At 38.1% G+C, this 21510-nt stretch overlaps 1 protein-coding gene across 13 annotated transcripts in view; it reads right to left on the bottom strand.

The window, feature by feature from the left end:
• RGS7 (regulator of G protein signaling 7) overlaps positions 1–21510 on the bottom strand; it is a gene marked incomplete at both ends in the record, with an annotated part of 253613 nt that overhangs the window by 47370 nt on the left and 184733 nt on the right. For all 13 annotated transcript variants that reach the window (XM_082305535.1, XM_082305536.1, XM_082305538.1 and 10 more), the window contains 3 exons: positions 10781–10862; positions 11005–11081; positions 12878–12942. In XM_082305535.1, the coding sequence (XP_082161661.1) occupies positions 10781–10862; positions 11005–11081; positions 12878–12942 (224 nt within the window). The remainder of the gene's footprint in view (positions 1–10780; positions 10863–11004; positions 11082–12877; positions 12943–21510) is intronic.

Genomic DNA, 21510 nt, shown 5'->3' with positions numbered 1-21510 from the left:
TGAAACCTTTTCTATATGTGTAAATAGAACGCTTGTTTCTTTCAGGACTAATATTCTATATGAAAACGGTTCCCCCTCCACACACAGTGAGGGAAGTCTTGTGACCTTGTTGAAATTATCATACAGCAAGATCATAACCAGGGTAGAATTTGGCCCTCATCTGTTTTCAAATAGCTGGCTGAAAAACTGTCATATATTCAAAGGAAACTTAGTTTCTTTTCATCCGTTAGCATGCCCTTTTCTCAAAGTACAAATGCAATTGTATTAATTTACAGCAAAGGACATGTCAGTCCAGTCACGATTAATTCACTGCTGAGATAAATGGGTGCAGATAAATAATATAAAAACCCACATATAGAAGATTTTTTAATCCCTGCTTCAATTATTGGATAATCACATTAGTATGAATTCCAAGCAGCAAAACTTTCTATTGATGCTGTCTAGGAGGCTGCATAATAGGATGCTGCCAAGAAACACAGTGGAAGGAGGAAGCCTCCTCTGCAAGGAGAGGAGGTCCAAGAACTCCAGGTCCAAGAACTTACATGCTTGGATCTGGCTACAGCCAACATTTGAAAACAACAACGACCTGAGAGTATGTTTAGTTAAAAAAAATCCACTTGATATTCATAATCTTTCCCTGATAACTGTGGCAACAGTGAATTAATTAATTAAGCCCTTGTAATAGTGCTAACAGTGAATTAATTTTTTTGACACCTGTAGCAACTCTTTGGAAGAACTTGTTGTTTACATCAAATGGGATGCTTTAGCCGTGGTACATTTCCATTCAAATAGTGCAGAATACCTAATATTTATAGTCTGTTTGCTGTACAAAGTTGCACACTTGAAGGGCCCTTTTTATGGCCTGCTCACATAGCCAAAATCAATTGCTATCAACACCTTTTTGTGTAAAAATCTCTTTGCAATGATATACTTGTAATTCTAATAGGTGTGAAATCCTCAACAGAAATTAAATTAATGTTTATAATGACATCAGTTTAAGTTTTGATCTTTTTTTCTTTCTTAAAGAATATGGCAATATAACTGTGAATCTATTTAAGCCAGAATAACCAGAAGTTTTCTTGTATCTGAGGCAAATACACCAATGTATGTGGGAGGGAATAAGCTCATGCATTGCAATAGGCTGGGAACTGTCTGTCTGTATTGCTGCTCTGTAGAAAATGATCTGAGGGAGAAGCTGAACATGAGTCAGCAGCATGTCCTTGCAGCAATGCAGACAAACCACATACCCAGCCACATTAGCAATAGCATAGCCAGCAGGCAAAGGAAGCAGATTTTCTTTCTACTCAGCATCATGAGGATACATCTGGAACACCAAGACTAGTTTTGGGCCCCATAAACAACACGAGAAATATATTCAAAATGTAAAAGTTCAGTGGAAGAACCGACTTTTTTCTGCTTGCAAAAGGGGAGAGCTAACTGTTGTCTTCTGCTGCCTAAAGGGGGCTTGCAGAGCTAGACCTGTTGCAGAGGTGCACCGTGAAAAGACAGGAGGCAATAGTCAGAAATTACAGTAAAAGAATTCCAGTTAGCTATAAAGAAATATTCTTCATAATAAAAGGAAGAAGTTACTTAAGAGAGGCTGTGAAATCTCCATCCTTGGTGATTTTCAAAGCTTGTTTAACCAAGGGCCTGGACAATCTTATTCAACTTAGAAGTTAGCACAGCTTTGAGCAGAAGGTTGGACTAGACGACCTCCAGAGGTCCCTCTCAGCCTACATTTCTGTAGTACAGCCTATGACCTTCACAAACTGCAGGGACTGAAATTCAAATAATCCACCTTACAGAACACTCCAATCAAGTATTCATGGTAGTGTGAAATTCATCACTCTGCCTTTCCCTCCCCACAACAGCAGAAATGTAATTTCACAGCCTCTTTAGCTAAAAACGCATAGGTGCTATTTAAAATAATTACCTCATTTCAATATGCACACCCATAAATTCATGGTGCATTAAAGCAGTAAATATTTAGGCAGATTGATTCACATCCCTTACACAATTTCATTGCATTTCAGTGTCGATACACTATGAAATAGATCTTTTTATTTGTTTTGCAAGCATGGGCTAAGTTGTTAAGTTTAATTGCAAAATACTAAATTTCAAGATCTCCAGGCTTTCAAAATTTAAACACTATAAATTTAAATCATGGACATGGATACAAACATGGCACATCTTCACTTCCGTTTGGAACAGATAAAGTCAGACACACAAACATGAAGGCAAGGCAGAGATTGAAAGCTGCCTTTTACATTATTTGTAATAGCAGACTATCACAAATATAGTAAGCTTAAAATCTGAAATTTCTTGAGTGTCAAATGGTAGTGTTGCCTTCTCCAACAATCTATTCTGCTATTTCTGTCATTGTTGCTATTTCTGTCATTTTTCTAGGAAAGGAGTCTTCTAACCCTCAACAGTCACTATTCATATCACTCACTTCTAAAGTAGGGAAAGGAAGCTAATTAGACAGTGAATTATAAGTAGAATACCTGAGTTCATTTTTATTTGGAGTTTTTATATTCCAGTTTATCTGTGTAGCTAGCTGAACTGTGTGTAGTTAAAAATCAAGGGGAGAACAAGGGCATGAAAGATTATAAAAAGGAAATGAGGCAAAGAAAAGAATTCCAGTGATACTTAGCTGAAAAAAAACAAAGGAGTTATTAGCTGGAGGAATACCCAGTTTGTCTCTGGTTTTGTGGGAAAGCTTATTTTTTCTCATACAAACTCTAGCATCAGAGGAGACATTAAAATCCTATATTGAGTAAGTTGTCAGTAATGGCTAAAACTGGTGTGTGACTGACACACAAGCACTGTGACTGGACTTTTGATGCCTGCCATTAAGTTACAGTGCTTTTATGGAGGTCCCACTTGCATTATAGTTCTAGTAAGAAGTAAACACAGCAAGACAAATATTTGGATTACAGTCTGTTATGGCCATGGTAAGTTCATATACAAATTGTAATAAGTATGTAAGTTTGATGATGACTTTGTATACAGTTTCTATCAAGTTTTCACCTCCCTACAACTCCAGACCAAACTTCTCTAAAATTAGCTCACAATTTTTCTAGTTTTTCCTATGGACTCTCTCTTCAGTTAGAAATTAGCTGATCTTGGAAGTACAGCTATACCTTCCAATTAACACCTATAAATCATATTTAATAATTAGGAAGCAAATCCCAAGATTGTTCTCAAGTATAAATTCTGTAGCAGCATGTTTCAGATTTGATTCCCAGATGCCTCAGTAATCTGGCAGATTATCAGGGAAAAATTATTAAAACCTGCCTGTGCTACGAAAGCATTAGATATTCTCCCCAGTTTCTTCAGCCTCTTCATTATGTATCTTAAAACAGATGTGTTATGCTACTAAGTACTATCCTTATGGAACGCAAGGTAGGGTAAATAATTACAACGTATGGATTCAGTGTGACACTGAAATAAGCGAATACAACTTGGAACTGGACTCGAATAGAATAGCCTTAAATTTGGTTATATTCCTTAATATGAATCTATTTCTAAAACATGTGATACATATGCTGCAAATATCCCTGACTACAGTGATCTACAGTCAAGTGGTATTATGGAAACAAATTAATCATACACAGCTTAACTGCTAAAACCTGTCTATTTCAGCTGATAATGATGTACAACCTGTTGGCTTTTAATTAAGTAAATATAGCTTTTCATTTTTTATTATTCATTCATTGAACTGATATTTCAGGCCACAGAATGTTCAATGTCAAATCTTATTGAACTGCTTCCTTCAAAGGAAGGGATTGTCTTAATTTGTAAGAATTAAGAAAAGCTTTGTTAGGATTAAGTGTTCTCTTCTATTGAAGGTTTTAGTAGAGACTTATGCAGGCAGCATAGAATGAACTTAAATGCTCAATACAAGTCCTCATTAGCTAATTTCATTTTGACTCATTAAAGAACAGAGATAAATAATATTAAGTTCCAGACTTATTTATTAAATTTAAATGAATGAGCAATAAACCTGGTTGCATCATCCACTAGAAATATATTGATGCAGAAATAATGAATTCTTGATAAACTGCAGAGAAAGGCATAAGCATTTAAGCATAAAGTTAAACCCACTACGGACAGCCCCAAGTGAAGGACAGAAAACTTGCCATTTGGACCAATTAGTAATACCAATACATGCTTGGTTCAAGGATTTATTTGAAGATCACTGACTGTTCTCAAAATAGCAGTAGTTCCACTGTTGCTCTGCAGTGGACTTAATCAAAACGTGGCAAGGATGCTATTAACGGATAAAAGTTTAATCATGAGTTGTTTTTCTTGTTTGGACAAGACAAATGAGGTTCAAAGACCATCAGACAAAGGAAAGACATTTGACCAATTAATTTGATCAAGCTTTAATTATGTTTGCAGCATGGTAAAACTCAGATGGTTTTCAAACTAAGAGATGGGAAGTCTCACTTAGCATGGAACTTAGGATCATCTTTCCAAAAAAAGGAACCTATTCTGTACCAGTTTCCTGTCTATACCTATTTGCCTTCGCAAACTAGAGTTCAGATCTTTTCCCTGAGTAGTATCAGACACATAAGGAATTCCAGTGGCTGTGCAAACCAAGGACCTGCTTGAAACAGAAGAAAAAGAGATACAGTGAGATTTTAAAGAAATACAATACTAGTAAATTAAATCATTAAATTATTCCATAGGAGACAGAGCATCTTAAACTTGACAGGGATTCTCATGTTCTCACATACTTGCTTGTTTAAGGACAGATCTAGTGCAACGCTGGGCTTTTACCTTAAGAGAAGAGGATTGTATCATATTGTTTTTAAAAAAATTTCTTTTAGTGGTCTGTATGTTAGAGAAACAGATAATATGCAAAATGCATATGAAAAGGATGTTGAAATCTAATTTTTGAGACAAGTCATGTGAAACTAAACTAGAAGCTGTACTAAGGAATATACTACTGCATCGAAGTTATATGGTTTATTCTTTTTGAAAGTTAATTTAATTTCTAATGACTCTTAATTTAGTATTCATTTTAATTAAGGCTGTATTAATGTGACTTTTGTGTATGTGAAGATTCCAGTATTTGCAACTCTGTGGCATAAGGAAACCTGTTAAATTTATCTGGTTTGTTGCCCTTGTGCTAAATACTCACAGTCATTATTGCTTTCTCAATTTTTTTCACCCCAAAAAGCAGGAAACTGCTGTTTTATCGATTTCATACAGAAGAATTTAGGTTATTCACTTGAAAAGAAGCGACAACAGGAAAGTCTGACCACACGTCTCCGAAAATGTTGAGAGCGAATATAGGTTACATTTAGAAATTGATTATCTGCCTTTTGACGTACAAGAAGATCCTTGACAGAATGCTTTGGATTAAAGTAGCAAAATTAATTCACACAGAAACAAAAATCAATGTATAAACATTGCACTTATTCAAAGAATTCCTTATCCTTACTATTTCAGTTTATTTTCCTAGTTGCTACCAGAACTAGGTCTTAGTAAAAACCATAACATCATCTCATTTTTCTGTGTCCTTCCACCATCTCATCAGTTAACTATTTCACAATTTCTGACCTCTTCATAATAGTCAGTTTTAACTTGAGCACTTTCAGTTTGTTGCACTGTTGCAAGAAAGCTGGCTTCTTTTTCCCCATCTCTCCCACCCTTACTCAAGTATCAGACAAAATAACAATGCCAAATAATGTGAGTACAAATTCTTCCATAAACGTCTTAGTTAGCAGGCTAGCTATAAAGTTTATAAACATCTGCCTCAAACAGATGCAAGTATGGATCATAAACTTTATAACCATTTTCTGAAATAAAACATTGTATAAGGCTTTGTTTCATTACCAGAAGTGCAATTATCTGAGACTGGCAATTGCTGCTTTGGCTGCATTCCCTGTCTGCTGGAGAGGTAACTCCCTTGTAAGGATATACGGTGAAACAGGTGCAAAAGAAGACATGAAAATTGTGTGCGGATACATCACTAGAGAAGTTGGATGGCAAGATTCACATTCATTTCCTGGAGATGTTGAAAAACTTTCTGAAAATACTATGATAAAGCAGACAGAAGTGTTCTCTGGCTAAACAAGTGACAGGCCCAGAAAAGTCTAGGATTTGTAGCATGCAAAGTGTGAAATGAAGGATTGCGCCATCTTAGCCAAGTTAAATTCAGTCTTTGCCGAGTCTTTGAGGCTGATCTTGAAGGACAGGATGGAAAAGTCATTAAAAACAAAAGCAGTGAAAGAAAAGAAAACCCAGAACAAATAACCTCAAGTATCCGCCGCATAACCCTAGACACCCAGTAATATTACCTGCTGGCTCAGATGCTGAGGGTCATATTCAGACCACATAAAACACAATTTTAAAATATAAACAGATAAAATGAGATTAATGGAGTTAGAATCTCACAAAAAAATAGAGAGAGAAGCAAAAGGTGTGGGACATGTGACAACATTTAAAAAAATTTAGAGATTACTGTTTTCCTAGTTTGCTACTAGGAAACAATGGCATGAAACCCGCAAATACAGAAATCATACATATTTCTGAATTTTACATCATCAGTGAATTATCTTAAACCCACACTTGCCCTTAACATTGCTGCTGCTCTTACCAGACATACCCACCCTGGATACTTTGTCTTACTGTATTAAATCACACAAATATTGGTTTTGTTTTTCATACAATCATAGAATCATTTAGGTTGGAAAAGACCTTTAAGACCATTGAGTCTAACCCTTATCAATATTTTCTATTCAGTTTTTTCACAGAGAAGCAAAACTATCACCATCGTTCAGCAAACCAGTGGTAGCAATGGGAACAGAAGTCCTGCGATTGTGTTTAACCAAATGGCAGGATGGAGGAACTGGATCACACCTTGACTCATGCTCATGCTTTATTAAATCACAGTATAACTAAACCATCTCCAGAGTTTAGACTTTGGAGAGGGACACACACCAGCGTAGTTTTCTAGCACATCTTAGAAAGCTGTTGCATATTTCCCATCTTCCTTTTAAAAACAACTGCACACAAACCTGCTAAATATGACTGCAATACAACCAACATTCTGACTGATGACAAAGGTCAGAGGCATTGGAGAAAATAAAAAGTTTTTTCAACTTCTTATAGTTCAGGGGTATACAGATGACTTTCAGGAGAAAAGGATACTTCCCCCATTATCTTCTGAATTAATCTGAATCTCAACAAGTACCCAACAGGCCTTTATTATGCATTTCATTTAAATTACACTAATGTGAAACTCAGTGAATTGTTTGTAGCGTCAAGACATCAGCTGTCCTTGTTCACTACCTAAAAGAGTTAATTTTACAGCAAGCTGTAGCTACTCTGCTCCTACTGTATTTGATGCGGGTTTGAGGATGTTTCAGGGGATTTACTGGTTTAGTACCTGTTTGTCCCTTTTTAACAAGTGTAAGATTATGGGTTTTAAACCGAGATAATAATTCAGGAAATCTATGAGTTCTTTTATGAAGACTTTAATCAGGAGCATGACATTTCTCTTCAAACAAGAGCAGCTTCTTAATTTCTTTTGCCCGGAAGGAACTGACTTCCCCAATTTAGCTTGATTTGTTACTGCTTTTTGACTAACTCCCTAATCCTCCTAACCAATTCCATAACCAGCGCAGTTCCATAGTCTGTTATCGATAGAGGTTTCAAAATTATGAAATGATACACTTTCTAGGCAGGTGGAAAGAAAAGGCAGGCTTTAAGATATGTTTACTCTGTCATCAATAAGAGAAACGTGTCACTATATGTGAATAATATTAATCTCAGACCTATGTTAGGTACTGGCTATACCTTAGAAATAATGGCACGGACTTCACCCTAGCTCTGCTGCTCAGGATCTCAAGGGAGTTTATACAGCTCTCCCTGACACATTTCCATGGTTTTACTGTGATTGGTATCTGAACTGGTAAGATTACAAGTTGTTCAGGAATGTCTCTGCAAGGCTGCAGTACCTACAGTTGAAGCTCAGTCATGCTCTTTCTAGCTGCAAGCAAAAATCTTTCTACATAAAGCAGCAACTGGAATTTACAGAAATGACCGAGATTACACTCCACATTACACTAAAATACACCAAAATAAAATTTAAATACATAGTGAAACTGCAATTAAGTAAATATTGGAGTGGAAACTGATCAGTGAAACATCAAAACTGTTCTCTTAACTGTCTCTCGAAAGAAAATTGAAGAACAGGTGACTATTTGAAAAAATTCCTCTCCAAATCCACTTTCTCGGGTTCATCTCCAAGCATCATCTGCCTGATAACCTAGGAAAAAGTTGTGGGCACTAGCCAGCCAGCTGATCAAAAGTAACAGCTGTGATGACTTTCAAGCATTTGTCTGTCTCTCAGATTATAGCATAAATCTTCTAGGGCCTCTGTAACCACCTGCAGGATTGACTTTGACTTGGGACCTGTGAAACAGAGGTGCCTTTGAGGCAAATGCTCTTTACACATCAAACTTTTGTTCATGTCCTTTATTTTAAATTTATCAGTCACAGTGACATTTCTGACACCCAAATAATGCTCTTTTCCTGCAGCTACACTCTCCTGGCTTCAGTGTCATATAGTTGTTCTTTTTTTGTCTCCCATTCCTGTTGTGCACTGGTGCACTGTCCTTTTCGACTGATGGCTTGCTTCCCTCTTCTATCCCGTTCATTGCCTTAAAGTATCTCTTTTTTGAAATAAAATGCAGATTTAGTATTCATAGATTGTATTCTATATGTAAAGGTTCTGTACCAGCACTGTAGCCAGGTAGGTAGAAACAAAGCAACTGCGGACCAGGACATCTGCGAAAAAACTCTGGAAAATATTTATTTACCCACCTAAACAAAAAAAGCAAATAATGAAATATTTAGTTCTCAAAATTCATTTTCAGTAAAAAAAAAAAACCAAACGAGGTGGATTTTGAACAATATTGTCACTGCCCCTAGCCTCTGAATTTTTATCAAAAGATGAAAAACTGTAAATAAAACCAAGGATTAACCCCAGATTCTTATCCAAACATTACCTAGTTTTCTAAAATTAGCTCTCCAGAGTTGCAGCAACATTTCTGTGAGTTTTTGGGGAGCTTTTGGGAGGTTTGAAAAGCCATTAGAGATTGTAATTAGCTCTAGCATCACCTTCCTCTTTTCAGTCTGTTCCTCTTGTTTTTTATTCTTTTTAATAGAAGCTTCTGGCTTTTACTGTGTCAGTAAATTCATAACAATGTTCTCAAAATGAGTATTTCACTAACTAGTGAGGGGAGCTACTTAGCCAATGTATGAACCTCTCCATTCTTCTATTTATATCTCCTAAAGTCAGGAGCCTACATTGCTGACTGTAAGCCAGTCTTTTGCCTCTGATATTTCCTAGGTATGTCTACAGCCAGATTAAAAACATCTGCTGCACCAGGCAGATTTATCCACAGTTCAGCCAAAGCTCTTAATCAGATTATATTTCCTCTTGTCCTGGTCCCTCTAATTCTCTCCTTATTGTCTGCCTATATCTTAACTTGAAACTTCAACAATTCATCTTCTCTTCCAAACCTGGAAATAGCAACTCATTCCCAGATTCAAAACCCTTAGATCCATTTCTGCAGCTAATATAAAAGCTGTCTGCACCTTCAAAGTTCTCAGGTCCATAGAAACTTTTGTGTCTATTCTATACATATCTCCCATCAACATCAGATGGCAGACTGTTTTCTGTCCTCCTTCCTTATTTTATGCCAGTGACTAGACAATAATGTTCCAGTCTTTTTGCATGTAATGCCTGTGGTTTGAATCTTTCATTTCAAATGATTTTCTCTACCTGACGTTCTAAATCCTACCAAAAAATCCATTTCTTCTACCGCTTTTTCAATTCCACAGTCACAAATGCAAGCTGACCATGTCTAAATGTATTGGTTTTTATTCAAAACTTTCTCACTGTATTCACCTCTTCTACAGGTATCATCACCTAACTTTACTTCCCCAGAACAATTAGCTTTAGTTAAGTATCTTTTCCCAGTGTCACAGTGGAAGATATAGTCCATATTTGGTTTCATTGGTAATGATACCAAACCCTGTACACAGAAAACGAAGGCTTAACTCCAGGTAAGGTAAATAGATATAATTTTGTAGTAAAGCAAAAAAAGTGTGATTATTGAGTTCTCACAGTTTAATTGGAAATCTTGTGACATTTGACATTCTTTCTCAAAGTTTGAGCTCTCAAAGGTAGTTTATTACTTAAGACCTTTTCTTTTTTTTTTTTTTTTTATTTTGTTTCAGAAGGACTTTGACAAGGAATTCAAAGAACAAAAAATCTTGTTTAGACAGTGTATGACTCCCACAGCTTAAGGCCAACAATACCTAACCTTTATGTACATTAAAAATAGCTTGGAAATATGACCAGAGTGAAGTTGAAAGGCTTAGCAAGAAAAAAGCAGAGATTAAAAAAAAAGTCAGATTTATTTAAAAGTATTTTTAGCTATGCTGATAATTTTGGTTGTGTGACTCATACCTCAGGAAACCTTTGAGATAGTAATAGTCAAAGACAGGTACCTTCTGATTCAAGAAATCAAACATAACAAATCTATTAACCAAAAACCCCAAACTGAGTGTACACACATCTGCAGTCTTCAATAGTAGAATGATATAAACCATAGATCCTGCAAAAAAGGGAGGCGGGCGCCAATCCCCAGCCCTACAGCCCTTTTACTTTCTCCCAGGCTACCCCAATGCTCCACAGAGGCTGATATTTATCACTGGCCCTGCTCACAGGCAGGGTGGCCCCACTGGCACTCACCACCGGCCGGTGCACGTCCCAGAATGCTCGCTCCTGGCTGTCAAGAATCTTCCTCTCTATTTTGTCTCTTTTCTTGTCAACTCTGTCAATGTTATAGGATATTTAAAAGAAACCATGTTAATGACGGTAATTTTAAACATAAGAAGTGTCCAATCACTTTTCCCACCCCTTCTCCCTTCAAAAAGCATGCAACACCAAAACTCCTCGTCTTCAAAGGAACTTACTTTGCTTGTGCTTCAGCTTGCATAAAAATAAACTCCCATTTCCGAGCAAATGCTCGCTGTAGCCTGGCCAAACTCTCCTGAAAATACATCACAATTTTAGTGGGTTAGGTTGTAAGTTATTTACTCTTTAACAGCTTTTAGCTTATCTTTCCCTCCTCCCCTTGCCCCCGCAAGATGTAATACAAATCATGATATCTGTGCCAGTGTAAATGTACCTTACTTATCCAATATACAATCTTTGCTTGACACTAAATGGGATGGAATACTAGGTCTATCTACTTTTGAATGTCCTGACTATTTTAGTTTTGAAACTCTGATGACAAGGGTGGATGCAACCTTCAGCAGAACATGGGATATCTGAAGTATTTTTATGTACTGGGTGCTGGCTGAATAATTTTGTAATAATACAGAGAAACAGTCGTTTTGAAAGTACCTAATACTGAAAGATAACAGCAGTACTTTCCATACTGGATGATCCACATGACAATTCCCATCAGTCATGTGTACAAATGGTTTGCATTGAACAATGTGGGCTGCCTATCCATTTATTTAAAATATAATAAGAAGAAGCTATCAATATTTTGGTAGTATAGGAATCTTCCAAGACTCCACAGCTGTCCTCATTTTAAAAAAATGCAGACTATAGTTCTTCACTACTGTAGAGGAAATGCATGTATCCTACAGCCTACTAATAATAACAGGAAGAAGGTTTGCAAAATCTTAGCAAAATTGTTTCCTCCATTAATGCTGGAACAGCTTCACTGTCTGTAACAGAGCTCTTCCAGTCTTCCCCCAGCTTAAATGGCAGCAGTATGCAGTCTGTTAACATGGAGAAGGCTGAGGTTCTTATAAAAGAACAAAACAAGAAGTGTTGCTTTAACTGTATTTCTATGCATTGCAAATGTATCTCTATAACATACTTACTGAAAATAAAGACTTCAGAGAGTGAAGAGGAGACTTTCTAGAGATCTTGTCAATACCAGTAAAGGCTCTCATGGATTGTATACTGGAGGTGGATTTTCTAAGGCATGTAAGTATAAAATTATGCATACCCCACAGTGCAGTACACTGAATAGCAAGCTTGTGCCAGAAGAAGCAATAAAGTGTGTCAGCGTGGTGCTGCGGCTGGAGTTTTTGGCATGTTGAGAGGCCTGGCTGACTATCCTGCTATCATGTCACAGGAGCACAGCTGGACAGCTTTCAGTGCAGAGCCAGGGCTGTTCATGAATTTTACGTTGACATTTTCATGAAAAATTTATCAGCTTTTGGAGGGATAGGGATGGAATTCAAGACATCTCTCTCCTGAGTGTCATCCTCATCAGCTAATCAAACTCCCTCTTTGTCTGGCTCTTCCTGGCCCCAATTATCTTACCTTGCCTGGGGCACAGCACAACTTTCAGGGAGTGGGAAGTGCCTCTAGTCTGACCCTCTTTGCCTCTCATCTAACTGATGGGACAAGGGCTCAAGCACCAGAATCACTTTAAAGAAAGAGATTTATATTTCTACAGCTACCAAGTGCTTTTGAAAATGTTGCCAGAGATCCTTTATTCAAATGTTACACAGTGTAGAGTACAATTCCTTTCAAACACTTGTGGTGTATCTAGGATTTGTGAACAGTTATTTCTGATCCTGCCATGGTGATCTGAGCAGAGTAAGATTAGAGATGGATCAGAATCTCAACTTTTGCCCATCTAGCCTTCACTACAGTCTCTCAAACAGCATTTATGACTACTGAGCACTGTCAGACCCACATGCTGGCAAAAGTGGATAACTAATAAATTTTTACACATAATGCCTACAGTTCTCATGCTTAACATTATTTCACATGCTCATTAGGCCCAGCAGAGAAATTTACTTTTCCCCAGGTACTTACAGCTTCATAGTCTGCTAGCTCTAGCCTTGCTTTGTTTTGCATCGTCCGCTTGCAGAGGTAAACGGCTGGAACAGAATAAAATAACACAGAATTTGCTACTATCTCATAAACACAGCAGACCAGAAATCTAGAGGCTTCAACTCTATTCTACTGCTAGTATTTTTTGGTTTGATTTCTCCCTCTATTCTAAAAAGCTTTAAATACACGATCAATGCTACCAGTATTGTAACTAAAATGATGGGTCAGATACACATTCATTAAATAATTATAAAACCTGCTTTATGCAACAGACATCGTATAAAAAATGCATGAGATACTTGGGTGAGGTTGTTTAATAGCCAGGGAACTAGCACATTAAAGAAAAAATGGCAAAAATTGTGTGTGTATAACTCGTAATGCGTAAGAGTTTTATCAGGAGCTGCTGCTATATTAGTCAAATAGGTTTTCAAGAACGTGTATACATGGTTTTATTTACTTTATATTTAGAAATCACAAAATTTCAACCTAGGAAGATTTTAGCTAAAAATTAATTCCAGATAAAATTCAAGTCTCATACAGATTAGTCTGCTATAACCAATATTTAAAACAGAAAATAATGAGACCAAAAAATGAAGAAAGTGTATCACATATTAGATATATTGAGAAAAAAATATTCTTTCATTTATTTTCTAGATCCAAAATCCTTCATCAGAGCTCTTCTGCCTCCACCTCATTCAGACAGAGCAGAATCGTAACTAATAAAATGGAATACTGACAGCTAAATACTGAAAGGACGCAGGGATGAAAATGAAACTTAACACTACATAAACAGCACAGTGGTTTGCATCACGTTGCTTGCTCCGGAATTTTTTATGCACTCCATTAACATTGAATGAAGTACATTTCCAATAGACTTTATTTAGCAACAAATACTTCACATCAACTCTGAATATTGTGCAGCTTCCCCCACCAGTAAGACAAGTGCAGCACAACTCCTTATTGTGCAATGTTTACCCACTTCATTACTTCAGAGCACCTTCTCATGTGTGAGTTGGAGGAATCTTTTGATCAGTGTAGGTAAGAAAACCTTAACTTATCTGTGGTCTCTACAATCAGCAAAAATAGCCCATATTTACTGTTTGTGGTTAGGAATGTTCCTGCTTCCTGACTGCCAGCTTCTCCACTACAGGAGCAAAGAGGAATAACTTCACATAGGAACCTAACTCCTGCAATCACTAGAAAGAAGGAAGTGCTCATCTTAAATATAGCTTTGATTTTTAAGGTAGTCAAACCAGTTATATTTTACAACTCCATGGAAGCATTTATTTCTGACAATTCACCTGCAAATGTATGCAAACCCACTCCAGTGGATGCTATTTCAGTGGAACTGATGACAAGCACTTCTAATAACTCCAGTTGCAGTTACAGGTGTTACTTGATGTAAAATGAAGTTATATTTTAATGCAGTTTTTGTCTTTTTACCCCTCTCATTTTGTGTGTGTTATCTGGTCTATTTTCTTTCATACTTTTTCACTTTCCACTTCCATAAGAAGCCATGGTCTCTTCCTCTGTTCCCTGCTCTCCCATATCCCCTGAACTGCCATATCCCCTCTGGTTCCAAAGCAATTTCTGTGTCTACAAAATCTACAAATACAGATACAAATCCACGTCACACACCAAGTATAGCAGACAAACAGTTTCTATAGCCTCAGTTTCCATGCATTTTAATATTAGTATACACTTACACTAATGCATTGGCATGCATGCTGAAATGTCACAAAAAGATGAGGGGATGAATTCTGGATGAACCTTTGTACCTACGTTGCATCCACAATCAGTACAGTGGTAAGAGAATACTGGGGAGGGAGATGGTCTTTGTCATTTAACTCCTTTTACAGTGAAGCATTTTCCTCGCTTTTCCTTCAAAATCGGTTATTTCATTGAACAAGAAGAAAAATCCTGAAACCCCTTGAAAATATTAGTAATAAAATACATATTTAATAGAAATGTGTAGACAGTTCTGAGAATTCCAGGGGTCAAATTTTGTCTAGTCCAACCCGTCTAATACCATCTGAACAGAAACAAAACAAAATCCCTGTTCTCTGCTCTTGATTAAGCCCTTGTAAACCACATTCTCATGGTCCCTGTATAGGCACCTTTAGTCAGCTTAGCACTTCCTTGAGTCCCATTATGGGTATATTTTGGGATTAGCATCTCCTGCTACCTCCAACAAAACTCGTTGCTGCAGAGGTGGCTGACTGTCTGTCTTCCTGTCAGCATCTTCAGATCCCAGAGTTCTCAACCCTGGCAAAACAACCATCAAGTCACCGGGAGCAGGAGAGAGGAATTAGCTTGCCACACTATTAATCTAATACTGTGTCTAAGAAAACTCGTCTTCGCTGTGTGCCTGTGCTGCAGTATTTTCCCTGCAGGGTTCTTTTAATGACCCTTTTTGCTGCAACTCCAGAGCAAAGAGTCCATATAAGAACACCTGTTTTTCATTATGAGCATATCTTAGCCAAGACTCAAAAAATCATGTTCATCCCTCAGACCTTTTTTCTCTGGAATATCCAGATCCCCTCCCCTTCAGAAGCCTGAAGGTTATAATACTTGTGGCTTGGATTCTTTACATCAGAAATGTTTCTATGTGCCAGTGTGGACAAGGCAGAATATGCCCAAGGAAGATTTAGTTATTTAGGAAAGATGACATATCCACTAGTGTAGAAGAAAATAGACCTGAGGGACATTCCTACTCTTTGACTCAATTTACTGCCATTGCTACACGCTAACAATTACATCCTTATCAGAGAAGTGTGTGTTTGAGGATCTGTTTAAGAGCTACGTGTAGTCACACGAGAAGCTGGCAGCAGCTCAGGAATTTGAGTTCACCAATTCACACTCTCGTTATCATATTCTTTGGCTTGCATGTAACAAAATTCACTAGCATATTGGAAAGCAAGAAGAATGTGAAAATTACTCTCATTTTCAGACAGAACATTTGAAGACACAGAGAAATGAGGGTTTGTTCTTCTGACTTTATTAGAGCAATAAGATCTGAAATATGGATACTCCCACCTTTCGCAGGTACTGCTCCTTTTCTGCATCGAGACATGTGTGAAGTAACTGTATGTGTCCAGTAGCCTGACCTTGAGCATCTGGGGAGGATGTCAGTCACTTCCTCTCTCAAAGTAGAGTCATGAGCCCTCAGCATTTCAGAGAATGACAGTGTCTGCTTTTCTAATCCCATGGTTTGTATGAGTTGTCAGTGTTTTTACAGCTCCATGCAGAAGTACAATCTGCAGGAAGCATCTCCAACTAAACGCTCCTCTATTTCTCTATATAGTTCTCTATTTATCTGCCCCACAAAGGTCCTGGTCAGGGCCTTCAGTACACCAAGGAGCTGTAATTGCCCTGAGCAGCCCATCCAGGGTCTCCACTGAGGCTCCCTGCACCCAGGAGCTGTGCTTAAGCCCAGCTACTTCCCCTGGCCCCGGCTTCAGCTACATTGTAGATACGCCTCTAACCAGCCCTGTAACTTACCAACGCTGCCCTGGCTGCCTGGCTTGGCCTTGGACCTTCCTGGTCACTTGAGACTTTGTCGGTGAGCCCACTACTCCTGCCTGCACTGTTGCCACCCTCAGTTCTTGCTCACCTTGCCTTGCAGAGCTGCCCGCTCTTGCCGCTCCCTGACAAGGGTGCTGAAAAATGCTCAACATATGGATGAATGATATGCAAGGAACAGGGTCTGATTAATAACCTCAATTTGCTAAATACGGAATGCCACACACACTTATTTTTAGAGCCAGTGTATTCTGATGGATTTTGCAATCAACATAATTGCCTCCACTAAAGTGAATTATGTATTAGGTGCTACAGCTTGTGCTTTAGAAGTGACTGATTATCATGAGAAAACAGATTTGCCAATAATTTTAAAGGCAATATTAATATGCAATATTTCATAATGAAAGATGGTCAGTGATGTTTATGAACGGGCATTTGAACCACAAACCAGTACTAAAACACGCTTTGGTAGCTGTGCAGTAAATACAGACTACTCGCTCTTGAAAATTCTGTTCGGGCATTCAGAAAACATGGGCAATGTGAGAGCTTAAAGCGAGATTGCAAAGTGTTCTAGCGAGAGTTGCATGAAGAGGGTGTCTAGCTTTTCCTTCTTGCAAGTTTTTAAACTGTTACACCCAAAATAACCCATTTTCATGGTTAGCTACCTTTGTTTCCTATTCTTGACTGTTCACTTCTACTTGAAAGCTCCTAGGAAACCTCTATAGGTCTTTTTCTTTAAATAAGATCACAGTGATAATGACAGGTTTCATTCTAGAATCAAGAAACTGGACTGAGTACACATTATATTACACACACTTACAGAAAAACCCCAGAGCTTTCACCCAAAAGTTTATCTGGGGTATTTAGCTAAACAGGGGCTAAATCTTGCCTCTCACCACAGCAGAGAAAAAGCCTCAGCTAAATTCAATGGAAGTACAACTGGGCCTCTGAAGACCACGGATAATGCCACCTACACATCCACCACCACGTACACAAACTTAAACTCCTTACATAATTGTCCCAGCGCCAGTGGTGTTACAGCTTGATTCAGCCCCAGATGGTGGGCGTAACTTTCAGTGAACACTCATTATCTCCACTGAGGCCAGATTAAATTTATACTCTCTGTGAGTCAAAATTCTGGTTGCAGAGTCAGTGTGTACATGCCTAGTCAGTATTTAAAGAGCAAAGAAAATAGAAAGTACTGCAAGGTCTAAGGGTTTCAAAGTGCCCTGTGGGCAGACAGAAGTTCCCCCTCCATAAGTGAGAGCCTGCATCAGATGGAGAATTATGGGACAATCAGGACAGAACATGACTGCAGGATGGAGAAAATGAAATCAACTATCATATTTAAACATCAATTAAAAAAACAATTATATTAGCTCAATAAATTATAATAGCTCAATAAAAAAATAATTTTTGCTCTTTGCAACAGCTATTGAGTTTCACTTAGTCTTAAAAAAAAGATGACAACTTTTAGGTGGACAGATGGGTCACCAATCAGCCTCATGCATCTACAAAAGAACTACATTCTTTAGTAAATGCTGATAACATTAAGTTAGAAGGAAGACCATGATAGCTTCTGTGCACTAAATTGCCAAATGGTCAAAAACATAACTTCTGAAACACTCTTCCCTTTCTCTACTTTTTTACTCTTTGATCAGACTATTTCTGAAACATTTAAGGAATGCAATTTGATTATAGATTTAGATGGGTAGAGGACTTTCTTACATAAACCAAGGGCAAGAAAGAAACCAAATTCAAACTACCAGAGAGGTCAAGAATTAGAAAAAGGCAAATTCATCTTCAACACACAGAAGTCCCCAGATGATGTTGGCCTGGGAAAGTCCTGCAGGGTGACAAAAAGAGGTAGGGAAGAGAGGTCACCCAAGCTACATAAACTATGGGATCAGATAAAGAATACTCTGTTGTCAAATCTAATTAAAAATTACATCCATTGAATTATTTCATACTTCTTGATGTTATCATAACGCTTTCAATTTTCATTCAAGAATTTAACACCCTGCATTGGCACCTGTGCTGGTTTTGGCTGGGACAGAGTTAATTTTCTTCACAGGAGCTGGTATGGGGCTGTGTTTTGGATTTGTGCTGAAAACAGTGTTGATAATACAGGGATGTTTTCATTATTGCTGAGCAGTGCTTACACAGAGTCAAAGCCTCTTCTGCTTCTCACACCACCCCACCAGCGAGGAGGCTGGGGGTGCACAAGACGTTGGGAGGGGACACAGCTGGGACAGCTGACCCCAGCTGACCAAAGGGCTATGCCATACCATATGATGTCATGCTCAGCATATACAGCTGGGGGAAGAAGAAGGAAGAGGGGACGTTCGGAGCGATGGCGTTTGTCTTCCCAAGGAACCATTATATGTGATGGAGCCCTGCTTTCCTGGAGATGGCTGAACACCTGCCTGCCGGTGGGAAGTAGTGAATGAATTCCTTGTTTTGCTTTGCTTGCGTGCGTGGCTTTTGCTTTACCTATTAAGCTGTCTTTAGCTCAACCCACGAGTTTTCTCACTTTTACTCTTCTGATTCTCTCCCCCATCCTGCTGCATGGGGAGTGAGTGAGCAGCTGTGTGGTGGTGCTTAGTTGCCAGCTGGGGTTAAACCACAACAGCACCAAAACCAAAGCTTTCTACCTCCTCTTAAGGTTCTCAGACTTAAGGAGGACTCAAATGCACTGGCTAAAAAGCTTCTAAGAGGAGGTGCAACAAATTCAAATACACTGACTTTGCATAGAAACCACTTAGGGCATGTAAGAAGATGGAGTATTTTCTTCTAAACTGCAAAAATCAGCTACAGGGATGGCATCAGATGGTGGCCATTACTTGACAAAGAGGGCAATTACTCAGTGCCTACCTGGCAAAGGGCTATTAGTGGCAAGACAGTACATGACTACAGAGAAAACCATTTGTTGTCATTTCTCCCTTCATGGCCTGAAAGGTCTAATTTCCACATTGATAATGAAACAGACAAACCTATTTCATTTACTCAACATGGCAATTTGAAAGCAATTGTGAAAATTATGAGTTATGTTTATAAATCTCAGAACTTATTCTTGTAAGAAGTTTTATCTCCATTTATAGGGGACCTAGATGCAGATTATCAATGGTTTTAAAGTAATGTTTTTAAAATAATGCTGCAGAAAACATGTATTTGGGTCAGTTACCTTTTCATACACATGCATACAAATGCATTGGCCAAATGCGTTTTCCATGTTCCACATATTATGGAAATAAGTTAGACATTCATGGAAAGAAAAATTCAGGTAAGTACAAAACTCTGAAGTGGTGAGCTGACTGGAAAGCATTTTCAGGAAATGCCTCCTGCTTACAGAGCCCTTGCTGCAGTGGTTTGTCAATGTCAGAATTAGCAAGGATCAGAACAAAATTCAGGACATGCTTGTTGAAGTGAGACTTTCTTTTCATCATTTATATGACAGAGATAGCTCCTAATGAGTGAATTATGTAGCTCTGCAGAGAAATATAATGGGATACGAACTCAGGGTGGAAAAAATCTTGTAAGTCACCTCTTCCATCTTTCTGCTAATTCAAGTCTCTTTTCTAAAGCTCACTTGATTCGGTTCTGCCTAGATTAAATTTTATGCATACCAAGCACTGGCCCCAGCAACATTTTCCTGAGGGACTATTCTCCTTGATAGACTGTACTCCTCACTTAGTACTGCCACCAAGATCTTAGTCAATACATTCTGTATATGTAGTTTCTCAAAGCAAAGTCACTCAAGGAGCCACAACCCAGTCTTATCAACAATTGAGTTTATTACTTGAGTCTGGTGGAAAAAGTCTGTTTCTTACTACACCTAGGAATCCAGCAAATTTTGAGGTACTTTGAGACAGGTCCTTAAAGGAGGGATCTCTGTTAAGGACCTAAGAGGATTGCTTGTAGGAGTCATTGCTGACATACTCTGGTTGACACTAGCTGTTGAAAAAATGGGAACTGGGCATCAAGATTCAAGATTATAGAAATGCAGAGCTCTCCAGAATCTATTTACACTATATTGGTTAATTTCTCCTCATTCTCATGGCATAAATTTTAACAAATAAGTTTTTATTTGTATCTGACAATTTATATTGAAGAAAATGCTACTCTGCTGGCAGTTTAGCCCCAAGCTACTGACTCATATTTATGGATTGATTTCCAGAGATGCTGAGCACATGCAGTTTTCCAGCAGAGTTCAGGTAAGCAATAGGTCTTATTATTTCTCAAACACAAATTGCTTATTAATAAGCTGTTGCCAAGGGAATCCTGCCTGAGCATTTGGGGAAAGAAAGCATATAACGCATCCTCTGAATGCATCCTCTGTACAGTTCTCCTTCTAGCCAGTCACTCCATGGAAAAGGGTGCAGCAAGATGAATGAGAGAGAAAATTCCTGAATTGATCAAATTTTCATACAGGGATGTGAAGCTCGGCACATAAAATAAGGGGGCAACAAACTCTAGAGAGAAAATTATATGAAAATCTTCAATATGTGAAAAACATTATATATGATTGCAATTACTTTTTGTGCACTATGTGCTCTTTAGCATGACTGCAAGTTTGGCAGAGGAGAGGCAGATGAGCCAGGTGCAGTGGCCCATGTTCAGAGCAGAGCATCAGAGGCTGAACACAGAGAGGTCTCTGTCAGTTTACTCTTAAGCGATAAGAAGGTATCATTAGGAAGGAAGCTTTGTACGGACTGACTTGTTAGCTGATTATCAAAAAAATTTAAAAAGGACAGACTTTTGCTTTCATAAAAATGCTAGGGAACAACAGCTATGAGACAACAACTTGCACACAGCAAAAGTAGATGGCTTCCTTATTTTACTGTATCTCAGATGGGATAACAGAGTCATGAATATCTGTAGAACTGCCACAGAAGTTTACAGGCAACACTTATCCAGACAGGGAGCTTACACTTTTAAAGGGAGTAATTAACACTTTTTTTTTTTCTTCCTGTAAATGCTCTAATTTCCTAGAAGATTGCCTTTACAGGCATTGCACATGACTTTACCTGGAAGGCTACTGAAAATATGTAAATTTTCAAAACTTGTCCTTCTTCACAGCAGCAGAATTTAAG

This window comes from Platalea leucorodia, assembly GCF_965183815.1.
Source record: "Platalea leucorodia genome assembly, chromosome: 3".
Lineage (NCBI taxonomy): Eukaryota > Metazoa > Chordata > Aves > Pelecaniformes > Threskiornithidae > Platalea > Platalea leucorodia.
The sequence above is the reverse complement of the archived record's forward strand: the minus strand, read 5'-3'. Positions and strand labels throughout refer to the sequence as shown.